This window comes from Myotis myotis, unplaced genomic scaffold, assembly GCF_014108235.1.
Source record: "Myotis myotis isolate mMyoMyo1 unplaced genomic scaffold, mMyoMyo1.p scaffold_m19_p_20, whole genome shotgun sequence".
In the NCBI taxonomy this organism is placed as follows: domain Eukaryota; kingdom Metazoa; phylum Chordata; class Mammalia; order Chiroptera; family Vespertilionidae; genus Myotis; species Myotis myotis.
Genome location: NW_023416325.1, coordinates 16,113,782 through 16,127,723, shown reverse-complemented (window position 1 = coordinate 16,127,723; position 13,942 = coordinate 16,113,782). Strand labels below are relative to the sequence as shown.

The following is a 13,942-nucleotide window of genomic DNA, read 5'->3' as shown; positions in this document are numbered from 1 at the left end:
GCCCAGGGCACCACCAGATCGCTTACCGCGTTTGGCCAAGCAGAAATGCCCATTGTTTGCTGAAGGTGCAGAGGATCTTTGGATCCTTTATTCATATCTTCTGAAGGCCCTGCCCACCCTTCCTTTTATCTTTTTAAAAATTTTGCAGGGTTCATTTGGAGCCCTCTGCAGTGTCAGGCACTGTGAGCTGGCTGCCAGCCTCCTTTCTTCCTCTTCGTCCGGGTGAACTTTGAGGAACAGGGGATATTTTTAAACTCAAATCAAGCCCTGTCAAACCACTACCTGAACTCACCCTGTTGTCACATTTAGAATCCACAGCAAACTCCTGAGCAAGGTCCCGGTGGCTCCTCATGGCCGGGCAGCTCCTACTCTTTCCGCTCCTCGTCCCAGACACACTGGGCGACCTCCCAGCTCCCCGGGGCCTCTGCATTCACAGCTCCTTCTAGAGCACTCTGCCCCGTCTTGTCATGCAGGTCTGGAAAGAGCGCTCCCCTGAACCCCCAGCTCCCCGACCGCTCACTAGCAGTGCCTACCACAGTCTCGCCACTCACCACCACCCGCCACTCACCACCACCCGCCACTCGAGATGTGAGCTCTGAGAGCAGCAACTTTGCCTGCATTTGTTTCCCGCACAATCCCCAAGGCGAGGACGGTGCCGGGGCCCAGAGCTGGGGTGCACTGACAGTGTGAGTGGAACAGTTGAACAGAACTGGAGGCCTGGCTGAGGGCTGGAGCCGTGTCCCTGTGACTTGACCTTCTGCAGGCAGTGCTCGCTGCCCCACCTTTGCAGCAGAATATCTGAGGGAGGCATGGGTCACCCCGCAGCATGGCTCGTTTTCATCTCTGCAGCCGCACTAGCCTGTGAACTAGTTAAGCAAGGTTAACCTCAGAGACCACAGGAGAATTTGAGGGGCATGTGCTATGTCAGGCACTGGCCAAGGCAGCCAGACACCCTCCTTCCTGCTGAGGCCTGGAGCAAGAGTTGAGGCTGCTAGAAACCCAACAGATTTTGCAAAAGGTTCTTTATCAGTGTGGCTGGTGCTGTGCTAGCATTAGTGTGAGCGCTTCAACTTAACTTGACCTTTCATGAGCAACAAGCATTGTGGTTGGAGAGGGCCTGCCTCCCCAAATCACTGGGGAGCCCTTTCACCAGCCCCGCCAGACTCTCCAGTACCCTGAAGGCACGTGGCTCTGGCTGACGTGGGTGGGCACTCTTGGGTGAAGCAGCAGACTAGGGGGACGGTCCCCGCCCATCTGGTCTGACCTGAAATGGGCCACTGTTGGCCAGATCCCCATGAATTATGAAATTAGCAGACGGGGTCCTAACAGCTGGAGACTTATCTCCGCAAGCTACCTGGGCTCCTTGGGGCGTCCATTTCTGGAAGAACTCAGACCTCAAGTAAGTGAGCATTACTACCCTCTTCCCAGGGGAGGTCGCTGCTCTCTACATTGTAATGGCGTATAATCTGCCACCTCCCCTCCCCCAACGTGTTCTGACTACGGCGTGGATGGACTGGGGAAGGCACAGGGGTCCTCAGAAAGCCATAGTCCTTTGGTGACATTCACATGAGCAGTGGTGGTGGCCCACACGTGGGCCAATGCCCTGGGCAGGATCCTGTGTAAACACAAGTGTGAGGAGACAAATGACACTGTGACAGAGGGCTGATCGTGAACCTTTATTTTCTCTCTCTTTTTTTTTTTTATCTTTATTGTTAAAAGTATTACATGTCTCCTTGAACCTTTATTCTCAGTTCCTTTTGTATTACATACAGACATTCATGAAGTCTCTGAGATGTATTTTCTTACTCTTTTGTGTTCCCAAATCCCCTTTACAAAATATCTTAATTAGTGTTCTGTGTTGTGGATATTCAAACGAAGAAAATCAGATGGCAGTGTCTTCATGATTTCGGTTTCATTTCCCCAGCAGCCATCAGCCTGGGTCTTCAGATGCAGCCCATCATGACTGCCCCTTGGCTCGAAGGGAAGGGTCCACAGAGCAGGAAGCCCCTGTATTGGGGTGCAAGCACAGGTACACCATCCAGCAGGGCTCCTACTACTGACCCAGATCCCCACAACCTCAGCACACCACTGCCAGAGAGAGAGGGCGCACGGGCTGCCTGCCCAGCACTGAGACTGGAGACCAGCTTCCCAGGCTCTGTCCCGACCCCCAGCTCTCAGCCAATGCCCTTCCTCCTTGCCTGACACCGCCGACACGGGGCTTCTCACGGAAACGCCTTCTGTGGGGACCCAGAAAGGTGTGTGCAGGGACTGTCCCAGGATGCAGCTGCCGACAGGGTGCAAAAATCACATGTAGCAGGCCTTTCAAAACGCATCACTGCGTGTTTGGGTGTCTCGGCCGGCAGGGACATTCTGGCTCCTGCTGTCCTGCAGCCTAAATGCGGTTCTTCAACTCCATCTTGGCCACCGCCGCCCGGTGCACCTCGTCAGGGCCATCCGCAAAGCGCAGCGCTCGGGCCCAGGCGAAGAACTGAGCCAGCGGGTAGTCGCCGCTCAGCCCTGCTGCTCCGAAGGCCTGGCAGACAGGGCAGGAGGGAAGGAAGCCCCGGTGAGCCCGCATCGGAGAGCCCCGGGAACGTGGCCTGCACAGAATGGCTCAGAACGCCTGTGTGACAGCACCTGCGGAAGACGTCAGGGGGCCACACTTGCCGTCCCATGGACACCAGTCCCCTCACACCCGCTCTGGTAAATAACTCCTGCCACCGGGAAGTCTACATTGGGGCCAGGTGCTAAGATTTGGGAAGGAGACATCCCACATGGCTAGGAGGCAGAGCTCTGGTGTAACAAGGACCAAGTTCCCATAAGTCTGAGATCAGCTACCTCCAAGCCAAGTAACCCCGGACAAGCTGCTTCACTCTTCGGTGCCTGTCTCCTCATATTCTAAGTGGGAGTAGGAATGTGGCCGTCGTGCAGGGGTGTCCCGAGGCCAAAGAAGGAAAATGACATGCGTGGTGAGTGTGACACCAGGCGACTGCTGGAGCTTACGGGAGTGGGGCAGCTGAAGGTGAGGGAGCTCTGCATGTGCTGTAAGTGGTTCAAAGAGCCCTCGGTCCACAGTCTGCTCACCTGAACAGCGCGATCAATCACGCAGTACGCCATGGATGGGGCCACCATTTTAATCATAGCAATATCTAGCGCTGCAGCCTGCAAGGAAGAGGAGATGAGAGTAGACGGGCAGACCCCGGGGCAGAATGGTTAGAGGAATAAGCAGTTTCACGGGAGCTGCAGAAACATTGGCCAGAACAGAGACCTGAGGTCCAGCTGGACCACAAGCTCCGTGAGGCAGCCCATGCCCAGGACCTGGGAGGAGGGAAGCGCAGTGGTGGGGACTGTGAGGGTGACTCAGGATGTGGTGAGGTGTGAGCAGGTGCCTGGTCAAGGACAGACTCGGGCACGCAGATGTCTTCCCAGATGATGGGAAGCATCACCAGCTCACTCCAAAGGCAGAGTGGGGAGTGGCTTGTGCTTTGATCACAGTGTCAGCCAGCTCCAACCTGACAGTGGACCTTGACCAACCAGGGCTCTGGAGACCAAGCTGCAAGACTCTGCCCTGTGTTGGGGCATTGGCACCAGGCCCGAGAGCCTCCACCATACCCAGCACTAGAGCGCCAAGGAGCTGGGATTTTGAGCCTGTGTCATCCCCCCTCACTACTGAGGCCTCCTGGCTGAGGGTTAAAGGCTGTCCCACGGAGAGCTGGAGAGGGCAGAGGTCAATGTAGGCATCGTGCCATTCAAGGCGCTCAGAAAGCCATTTAAGGAATAATGTCAGGCTTGAAAATAAAGCTGTTCTTGTGAATTCTTAGCCTGCCTGATGCCTGCACTGACAGGGCCTCGTAGTCTAGGCTGGGGCAGAGCTGAGGCCAGGGGGCCGTGTGACCCTGTCAGGCCCACTATCTTGGGCCCCGAAGTTCACTGGCTCAGTAAATGGGGAGCCCAGTCCTATTTTAGTGTGCCTTTTCCATGTTTGAAAAGCTGCCCAAACAGTTCCAAGCAGAGTTGAAGCAAAGTTATTAATGTCAAGAAGCCAGGCTCTTTCTCCAGGGTTTGCTGATTGGGAAGGCAGGCCAGTGGTTGTAGATTCCCAGAACGGATTCCCTCATGCCGACCTCAGGACCCATCCTCTGTGAGGCCCCTTGAGCTCCTACCTTATTTCCTACCACATCCATGAGGTGCGCAGCTTTCAGCACCAGCAGCCTGGCCTGCTCAATCTCCACGCGTGACTGGGCGATGTCTGCCAGGAGCGTGCCCTGCTCCACTAGGGGCTTCCCAAAGGCCACACGGGACTTCACCTGTGGACACAAGAGACACAGCTTGAGATACTGCAGAGGAGGGGTGTGGCGTGCACAGGAGAGGGCAGGGAGCGGAAGCAGGAGTGTGTAGCTCAGCCAGTTTGCCAGCCCTCTAGCCACAGTCCATTTCCAGGGAGAAGATCCAGATGCAGACAGCATTCATGTATATTGCAGAGCCAGTTAACGTGGTGGCTGCCCAGGTTACTTCCAGGAAGTCCTTTACTCCAGCAATTCAGCCCCTTCTGGGTGCCAGACAGGAACAGTTCTTTTGGATCTGAGCCAGCATCTGGCCCAGGGCTATTCTGAGAATTAGGTGATGACTGTGGGTACCTCACACAGGTGAGGGAGGGTGCCCTCTGCTGACCAAGGCCCAGCTTTGCATCTGGGTGCCATGGTGGGCAACTGTTATGGACAGTTGCAAAAGACACCAGCAATCAGAAAAGCTTACAAGGGATTCTTTTATGTTGTTGTTAGTTTAGTTTTATTAATTTGTTTTAACTAAAAACAATTATATATATATATATACACACACACATACATACATATATATTATATCTCATGGCAGAAAAAGTATAAATTTTCAGATAAAAATAGAAACACCTGTTATCCTATCCTCTAGTTACTTACAGTGGCTATTTGGTGGCTATTCTTCTAGACTTTTTGTATGCATCCTATATAATAAAAGCCTAATATGCTGTGCCCAGTCGTCCAACCAATCAAACCATAATATGCTAATGATATGCTAAGGCCACTCACTATGACGTGCCCTGACCACCAGGGGGCAGACAGTCAATCAGTCAACCAGTCGCTATGATGTGCACTGACCACCAGGGGGCAGACGCTCCAACTGGTAGGTTAGCTTGTTGCTGGGGTCCAGCCAATCAGGACTGAGCGAGATGGGCTGGACACACTCTGGAACCCTCCTAAGGTCCCTCCCCAGCTGGCCAACCTCCTGCATCCCTCCCCAGCCTCAATCATGCACCAGTGGGGTCCCTGGGCCTGGCCTGCACCTTCTCGCAATCCGGGACCCCTCAGGGGATGTTGGAGAGCTGGTTTCAGCCCAATCCCGCAGGCCAGGCCAAGGGATCCCACTGGTACACGAATTCGTGCACCAGGCCTCTAGTTTTTTAATAAAAATAGAGTCATACTCTATGGCTTTGTAGCCTGCTTCTTTTCATTTAAGAGTATACAGTGAACATCTCTTTATGTTAAGAAATAGATTTCTACAGATTCATTCTGGAATTTCTGTGCATGCCTATACCAGGGTTTATCTGACCAGGCTCTAATTATTAGTCTTACCGACTGTTCCCAACATTTTGCTATTATGCTCAGTGCTGTGGTGAACCTCCTAATATCAAATCTTTTGTAGACTCCTAGTTAGTTCCTTGCGGCAAAGTCCTGCGTGTGCAGCTGCCACGTCAGTGCCCCCTCCTCCTGAAGACATGAGACAAAGAATGCTCTGCAGCAAGGCTGGTCTGCATTCCAGTGGCAGGTGGGGCTGAAGTGCCATTCTGAGCCCTTAGAGAAGAGCATTTTATTTAGGGAGGAAAAAATTGGTCAGCCTCAACTCAAAAGGCTGTAAATCACAGAGGTTTGCTCAGTAATCCAAACGCACTGCATTGCCTCTGATCTTCATGAGGTTTCTTATGAGAGATTTGTTTGGTCTCAAGGGTTTGCTTCAACTTTGTGGAATCGATACCGCTGATATGAATGATCACTCCCAGCAAAAGCTCTCTGTTGCGTGGGCTTCCAGTCTTTGAGGGGGGTCGCAACAGAACAGTTTTCTGGACATGCTCAGGGAAGAGGATGGTACAGGGCTAGCGGCTGGAACTCCAGGGACATAAGCCACTGACGACGGTTCTTTCTGGTATCTGATTTTTAAAGATGAGTGAGTAGCAGGAATGGCCCTTTGCAGCCTGTGACCCTTTGGACCTTGGAACCTTGCCCTCTGCTGCTGCAGAGCCCAGCCTTTTCCTTCTGGCCACCTCAACAGAGTAAGACCCATTCTACTCTGACTTTCAAACTTCAGCAAAGTAGCAGATGCAAAGCAAAGACAGGCACACAGCTTCCTGGCAAGAACGTCACCTTGCTTCACCTGCTAAGTCGGCTCTCAGAAAATAGTTAGGATTTAAGGTCCGACAGCAAGAGAGACAGCAGGCTCTGGGTCAGATCCAGGCACCAGGGGAAGCACTCACGCGGGCCTTCATGAGCGCCAGGGCCCTCTCCGAGTGCCCGATCAGCCGCATGCAGTGATGGATCCTGCCGGGACCCAGTCGGCCCTGGGCGATCTCAAAGCCTCGGCCAGGGCCCAGGACCATGCTCTCCTTGGGCACGCGCACCTGCTCAAACAGGACTTCACCATGGCCACCTGAAAGATCCAAACGGTTCCCCCTGAGAGATCCACCTACCTATCCACGTTGGATGCATTTATCCCTTCCTCAGTTCTAGTCACCTGCTGGCAACTCTCCTGCCTTTTACTCAGCCTTCTAACTGGGGCATGGTTGGGGAGTAGGTCAGGAAGGAGCCTATCAAAGATGGAAAAATAATCACTGACTTACAATATCAAATGAATAGTCTGCCATTCCTCTTCTAAAGCGTAATGACTACTGTAAGCGAACCTTCCTGGGAGTATGGGACGCTAACTGTATAGCGATCCCTCAGTCACTGAAAGGAAACACGTGAATGCTGTTAGCAGACGGAAGAGGACCTCCAGCCTGGTCAGCTGACCGCCGGGATCTAGAAGAGAAGGTTTGGAGTGCACTTCCTACTATTGTCCTGAGTGACCATTTATCTCACAGATTCGGGCTTATCTCCTAAGTTCAGAAATGAAAAAAAAGTATAAATGCCTGTATGGAATTTGCCTATGTGGTTGATATTTTGGAAATGAAAGGCAGGAGCATGTGGCCCTCGGAATGTCATCATGCCCTTAGAGGTGCTGCATCCAGATGTTTCCCAGGCCCAGACTCATACACAGACGGAGAGGCGTGGGGGCTAACCTGGCGCATCATCCAGCCCATACACCGTCAGAGGCCGAATGACTTTTATCCCCGGGGTATCCATGGGAACCAAAAGCACGGACTGCTGCTGGTGGCGTGGGGCATGCGGATCTGTTTTCCCCATAAACACGCAGAGTTGGCAGCGAGGATCCAGGATGCCTGCCAGGAAAGGAGAGAGACAGACCCTCACCATCCGACGTCAAGGCCATCAGATCTCTTCACAGACGCAGTCCTGGTCCAGGAAAGCCAAAGCCAGCAGCCGACAGAGCTCTTTAAGACTCACATAATCAGATGCCTACGTGCAGGCCTGGACCAGGAATGAGAGCGGCTGGTTTTCGTCCCAGTGAGGAATGAATCCAACATCATAAGAGCAATTTTTTAAAAAGCGCCATGCAGAGTTGAAAAATATAAAGACAAGAGGCAGAAAACTGGTACCCTGTCCCTGGCAGCATTCTGCTGTTCCCACAGACAGTGTGAACATAATGGCTTTGGGCACGGGCTTCAGAATCAGGCAAACCCTGAACTCTGGATTCCCTACCTTCTTGTCAGGGGGTAGCTGGTACCTTCCATCACTTCTCGGACCTAGTTTCCTCCTCTGTAAAGTGGGGATGGGAATGATAACATGGCCCCCTGGGGAGGTGTGGGACTCACTGAGGTGTGGTTCTTGCAGCACCTGTGGAGGCCCTGCAGAGTCAGCTTGCGATGAATGGCGGGTTATCACTAGCTTTCTGATGCAGCCCCCTGACCTCGCAGCAAGGAGAAGCCACTGAGGAAGTGACCTGCTGCCGCTCCGAGGGTAGGATGAAGAGAGTGGGGAGGTGGGGGGGTGGGAGGTTCCTAGAACTGTCCCCGGCGTGGCCATCCTGGCCCACGCAGAACCTCCGGTTCTCCTGGCGTTGGCTGGGAGCACAGAGACGGAATCTCTTTTGCATCAACTGGGAATGGAGCTGCTATCCTGCTTCAGCAGGGCGAAGAGAGACATGCCCATCACACAGACCCACTGAAGTGTGACTGAAAGATGATTTTAGGCCAAATACCTGAGATCCACCACTTGTGACCATTGATGACATAGAAGCCATCCTCCTCTCTGATGGAAGACTCAATGTTGGTGGCATCCGATGAGGCAACCTGAGTGAGAGTACACTCCACTTAGGATGGCAAGGTTCCCCACGCGGAGTCCATCTGGGCCTGGCGAGGGTGTGGCCCGATAAGCCCCTGTGGGTGGTACCTGGGGCTCAGTCATAGCAAAACAGGAGCGGGCCTTCCCCTCCAGCAGCGGAGTCAGCCAGCGGGCCTTCTGCTCCTCGGTGCCGTAGCGCACCAGGAGCTCCATGTTCCCCGTGTCTGGAGCGGAGCAGTTAAATATCTGAAAAGGAAAAGCATGAAGGTGACTCTCATGTCCATATTTAACACTTCAGATACCCAGGGACAGGGCATCTTCCAAGTCACAGGCCCTCTGACACCCTGAGCAAAAGTTCTTCCTCTGCCCTGACCGGTTTGGCTCAGTAGATAGAGCATTGGCCTAAGGACTGAAAGGTCCCAGGTTCGATTCCGGTCAAGGGCATGTACCTTGGTTGTGGGCACATCCCCAGTAGGAGGTGTGCAGGGCGGATCGATGTTTCTCTCTCATCGATGTTTCTAACTCTCTATCCCTCTCCCTTCCTCTCTGTAAAAAATCAATAAAACATATTAAGGAGAAAAAAAAGTTCTTCCTCTTCTCAGAGAAACGCAAAGACACAGACATTCTGAAGATAGTATTTCAGAGCCTATAAAGCCCAGCCATCGACCTCCTTTGTTGAAAGGAGACGGGAGCTAGTGGGCTGGAGACTCAGACGCCAGCCAGGCTCATGCCTCACATGGCTCCCGTCTTCCCAGAAGACTCCAGCGCTAGCTGCTCTCCTGCTCTGTCCAGCCACCTGGCCATAGCTGCCCTCCCTCACTGGAAAAGTTAAGTTTGTATCTGGGCTCCTGAGTCCAGCCCGAGCTGGAGAAAATGCTGTCTGCCCAGAAGGGTGACCCACAGGCTATGGGGGACAAGGACATCCTCACGCACGGAGAACATCACAGAAGGTACCTCGGGAGCGTACAGAGACATGCCCATGAGTTCACACAGGTGCGCATACTCGACGTTGGTCAGTCCTGCTCCGTATTTTCTCTCGGGATCAGTCTCCAAGGGTAGGAAAAGGTTCCAAAGTCCTTTGGCCTTGGCTTTCTCCTAGCATGGGAAAAAGAGTCAGGGAAGCATGGTTCGATTCCCGGTCAGGGCACATGTCTGTGTTGTGGGCTCAATCTCCCCAGTAGGGAACATGCAGGAGGCAGCCAATCAATGATTCTCTCTCATCATTGATGTTCCTATCTCTCCTTCTTCCTTCCTCTCTGAAATCAATAAAATATATTTCTATATTTTACAGAGAGGAAGGGAGAGGGATAGAGAGTCAGGAACATCGATGAGAGAGAAACATCGATCAGCTGCCCCCTGCACACCCCCCACTGGGGATGTGCCCACAACCAAGGCACATGCCCCTGACTGGAATCGAACCTGGGACCCTTCAGTCCGCAGGCCAACGCTCCATCCACTGAGCCAAACCGGTCAGGGCTCAATAAAATATATTTAAAAACAAAAACAAAAAAACCCACATAGGAATAATAACATATGTTAGTATATGATAGAAAAAAGAAGTTGGGAGCCTAATACACCAAATTGTTGGCAGTGGTTATCTCAGAGCAGGAGGGTGTTAGAGAATTCTTTCTATGTTATGTACTTTGTCACGTTTGAGTTTTGGTTAATTTTGCAATAGGTTTGTAATTAGAAAAAAGTGATAATGCTATTTTTTTTAAAGTAGATGATGGCTGTATTATAGGCAAATAGGTGCTCCTGAAGATCTCAACTTAAAAACTAAGACAAGACCAATCCTGACAGAACAGTGTGTGTTTCCGTTTTTCAGCTAACGTGGTGTCGCCATGAGACAAGAGCACAAGCAGTTTATAACTGATTTGGCCCTTTAGCTTTGACATTATAGATTCTTTAAAGAGAGGCTTTATTAACTGATGTCTATAATATCACTGTTTCAGACTTACTAATTCAAATATGCATAGTAAGCCCACCTGCCCCGGGGTCATAAACCATAGGCCAGGAATGGCGGTGGTGGAAAGCAAAGGTAGTTCAGCTCAGCCCGCTCTCTGCACTGCCTGGAGAGGGGACAGAGCTGCCCGGTGAGCGAGCTGATGCTCTGCCACTGTGACCGGGTCTCACTGACCCGTGAAAGGCTGCTTTACCTTGAGATCTTCGACCAGTGGGGAAGGGGTCCACCTCTCAGCGGAGGCCTGGTGACGGCGCAGCTCCGGCTCAGCGGGGTACACGTACCGGTCCATGAACTGCTTCAGCCGCTCGTACAGCTCCCTGACCGGTGGGGAAAGGGCCTCTGGAGAGATAACCAGAGCTCCCTTTGAGGCATGAGCTGAGGAAGGTTCTGGAAGGGGGATATAACTCCTCGCTCCTGGGGTGCTCGGCAGGGACCGTGGACCAGCCCACGTGTGGTAGGACCTCGTTAATGGCTTTGTGGCCGGCATCTCTTTGAAAATCCGGAATCCTTCTTTGACTGCAAACTCCCAGGCCAGGTTAGACATAAACTCAGTCATCTTTCCACTTTGTTCAGCAGTTGCTGAGCTCGCTTGCCCTAAGCAAAGAAAAACAGTGATTACTCCCAAATCGCCCTTAATAATACTACTCACTCATGAGAATGTTGTTATTATTTTAGCAGCTACCACCATTTGCTGAGCACTTGCCATGTACAAGACTGCTGGGGTCCAACCCCAGCAGGTCCAGGGGTCCCCAAAGGTGTGGACGGAGTTGGCGAAGAAGGAAGGACACGGAGACAGTGTTCAGTTGATCAGCAGCCTAGCCAGGATCTCTAGCCAGGATCTCCAGCCAAGTTCTGGTCTGTATCTCCAGCGAAGTTCTGGTCTGGATCTCCAGCCAAGTTCTGGTCTGGATCTCCAGAGAGGTTCTGCTTTAGGATCTCCAGCCAGGTTCTGTGTCCATGTTGTCTTGCTAGGTTCTCCAGCCAGGTTCTGTCACTAGGTTCTAGTCAGGTTCTCTTGCCAATTTCTGTAGTCAGGTTCAGTCCAGGATTTTTTGCCATGTTCTCTCGCTAGGTTCTGTCTCTAGGTTCTGAGGCCAGTTTCTGTCCAGGAACTTTTGCCATGTTCTCTCCAGCGAAGTTCTTCTGTCTCTAGAGAACGTTCTGTGTAGGTTCTGTGCCTAGGTTCTGTCTCTCTTGGTTCTGTATTCTAAGTTCTGTGTCTTGCTGTCTTATTACATCTGTATTTATACCAGTTGATTCAATCCTATCAATCTCTATTACAAAGGTTAGGGCGTTTCTTATCTCCATTCCAGGGAGTAAAGATTATGTAGCTTAAGCATGATTGTTCATAGTTAAAGTGATTAATTACCCGCCTGGCACTTAGTTAAGAGGTTTTATTCCCTCCCTAACTTCAGGGGAAAATCCCTACCTGGGGAAACAACCTTTCTCAGATACCTTGGTTAAAACACATAGTGCCAAGAAGGTGAGCAAACATATTAAGAACAGTATGCCATATATGCCAGGTCCCTTGAAACAGCAAGGATGGACCCGCTCCCGGCAAATTCCCCCTTTTTTATTTTTTAAATGATCATGCATGCAAATCAGTGGCCACCTCTCAGATTGGGCCGTTTAAAACTCGGAAGAAGACTGGCAAGCAATGACAGTGAGCATAACTATAAACATAGTGGATGGAGTGCACAAGGAGCCCCATTCCTGTAGAAGGTTGCCAGCCTCTTCAGTCAAGGGATTTCAGCTGTCCTCAAGTTGTTGGTTTGATTGTCTTTGTGGGTCTGGCTAGCGGGTGGCATCACTGGCGATGGGCTTCCCGAAGCATCAGCAAGTTGAAGGGCTGCATCAAAGGGTCCATCAGGGCCGTGGTTGATGGTGGTGTCGGTGTCCGAGGAGGAGTAAGCTGTGCCCTCTGGGTCAGCTGATATGGAAGATGGAGGGTAGTAGAGAGAAAAAGAAGAGAAAACAAAAGAACTACAAGGCATGGAAGTGTTTAGAAAAAAGAGGGAGAAGAAAGGGAAGAAGGCAGCATCCTGACACAGCCCTTTCCTTCATCTGACCCTTTTCCTGTGGTCCAAGGTATAAATGGGAAACAAGTCCTGTTGCAGTGAGAGGGCAGCTGCTGTCAGGCAGTCTCTGTCTTTACCTGGGTCCCAATCTGAGCTGGGTGTGGGAAACGGGAAGCAGCCATGGGGACAGGAGACCTTCCTCAGAAGGGGCGAGTGTTCAAGCCCCTGAACCATTGGGGGGGTGAGGATCTGTGCCCCACCTCTGTTGAACCCCAAGTTCTCTCCTACTGGCCCTCGACTGTGCCTGTCTTAGGTTGCCCCACCCTGTGGGGTCTTACCCGTCGTTGACTACCAGCCATCTCTGGGCCAAGTAGGGTGATGTGAGGTTCAGTTTTGTCTCCTTGATAGCCTATGTCCCTCTGGCCTCCATGCCCAGCAACTGCCTTTGGATTCCCTCGCCTGCTGGCGGGGCTCTGGCATTGATCATAGGGAACTCAGGTTTCTTCTCTAGAGAGGGCCCGGCTTACGCCATTGGGCCAGAGACAGATCCATGGTACCAGCCACCATGAGGCTTCAACCTCAGCATGAACAGAGAGCTCAGGCAACAGCTATGGGCAATTGGATTGTAAGAAGAGGGTCCCTCTTGGCACAAGGGTAAGAGGGGCCAATACAGGACAAAGGAGAGTCCTGGAACAGGGCTTTCTCAGCCCAGGATGTCAGGCTCTTGGCCCAAGACAACTCCATGTATGGGGCATATACCAAACACCCCTAGTCACGGCATAAAAGGAAGATGCCCTTCCTGGAACAGTAGGGTAGGGAGATTCTAGAAAAGGCTGTGTTCAGGAAAGAAGGAGAAAGGCCAAAGAACCAGCAAACAAGTAGTTAGATTTTAAAAAAAAGGAAAAAGGAAAGGAGATGTGGGGCAAAGCTGGGACATGTGGAAAGACAAAACGGAGGCACATGTGATCCTCCCAATGGACAGATTGTTCCAGCTCAGGTCTGCACATCTGCTGCAGACGGGCACTGGTCAGGTGTGCTATGATGAGGCAGAGATGGCGGGCGGTGAGACATAAGGTCGGACTAGACGGTCTGGAATCCACACAGGTGAGTCTGCGTCCTGTGGAAATATACAAGCATATCCTCTCCCCTGGGTTAAAAGTACATCAGGTCCCTTCCAGGCTCCTGTAAGCAAGTCTCTCCATTTGACGAGGGCTTTAGGTTTAGTTAGATCAGGGTTCCAATGCCTGTACATCGGGGAATTTCCCTCAGAATCTACATTTAGTATATTAATTACAAATTGAGCATGTTGTAGAACATGATGAGGAGAGGAATATTTAAACTCATTTTCTTGTAATTTTTTAATTTGTGTTTTTAAAGTTTGGTGAGCCCTTTCTACTATTGCTTGGCCTTGAGGATTGTAGGGTATTCCTGTAGTATGTGCGATGCCGAATGTAGAGCATAAGTTTTTAAAAGCTCTAGAGGTATAGGCAGGCCCATTGTCAGTTTTAAGTGCCCTTGGTATTCCTAGGTAGGAAAAG

At 51.6% G+C, this 13,942-nt stretch overlaps 1 protein-coding gene across 5 annotated transcripts in view; it reads right to left on the bottom strand.

Moving 5' to 3' along the window:
* Positions 1-1,663: 1,663 nt before the first annotated feature.
* ACAD10 (acyl-CoA dehydrogenase family member 10) overlaps positions 1,664-13,942 on the bottom strand; it is a 39,194-nt gene continuing 26,915 nt past the window's right edge. The window contains exons 13-21 of one of the 5 annotated variants that reach the window (XM_036354449.1): positions 10,580-10,980; positions 9,378-9,518; positions 8,532-8,669; positions 8,341-8,431; positions 7,304-7,462; positions 6,503-6,675; positions 4,164-4,307; positions 3,004-3,162; positions 1,664-2,533 (exon numbers count right to left, since the gene is read on the bottom strand). In XM_036354449.1, coding sequence (XP_036210342.1) covers positions 2,393-2,533; positions 3,004-3,162; positions 4,164-4,307; positions 6,503-6,675; positions 7,304-7,462; positions 8,341-8,431; positions 8,532-8,669; positions 9,378-9,518; positions 10,580-10,980 — 1,547 coding nt within the window. In that variant the 3' untranslated portion in view covers positions 1,664-2,392. Of the gene's footprint in view, positions 2,638-3,003; positions 3,163-4,163; positions 4,308-6,502; positions 6,676-7,303; positions 7,463-8,340; positions 8,432-8,531; positions 8,670-9,377; positions 9,519-10,579; positions 10,981-13,942 lie in introns of those variants that run through there. The other 4 variants (XM_036354450.1, XM_036354451.1, XM_036354452.1 and 1 more) reach the window with 4 other exon arrangements.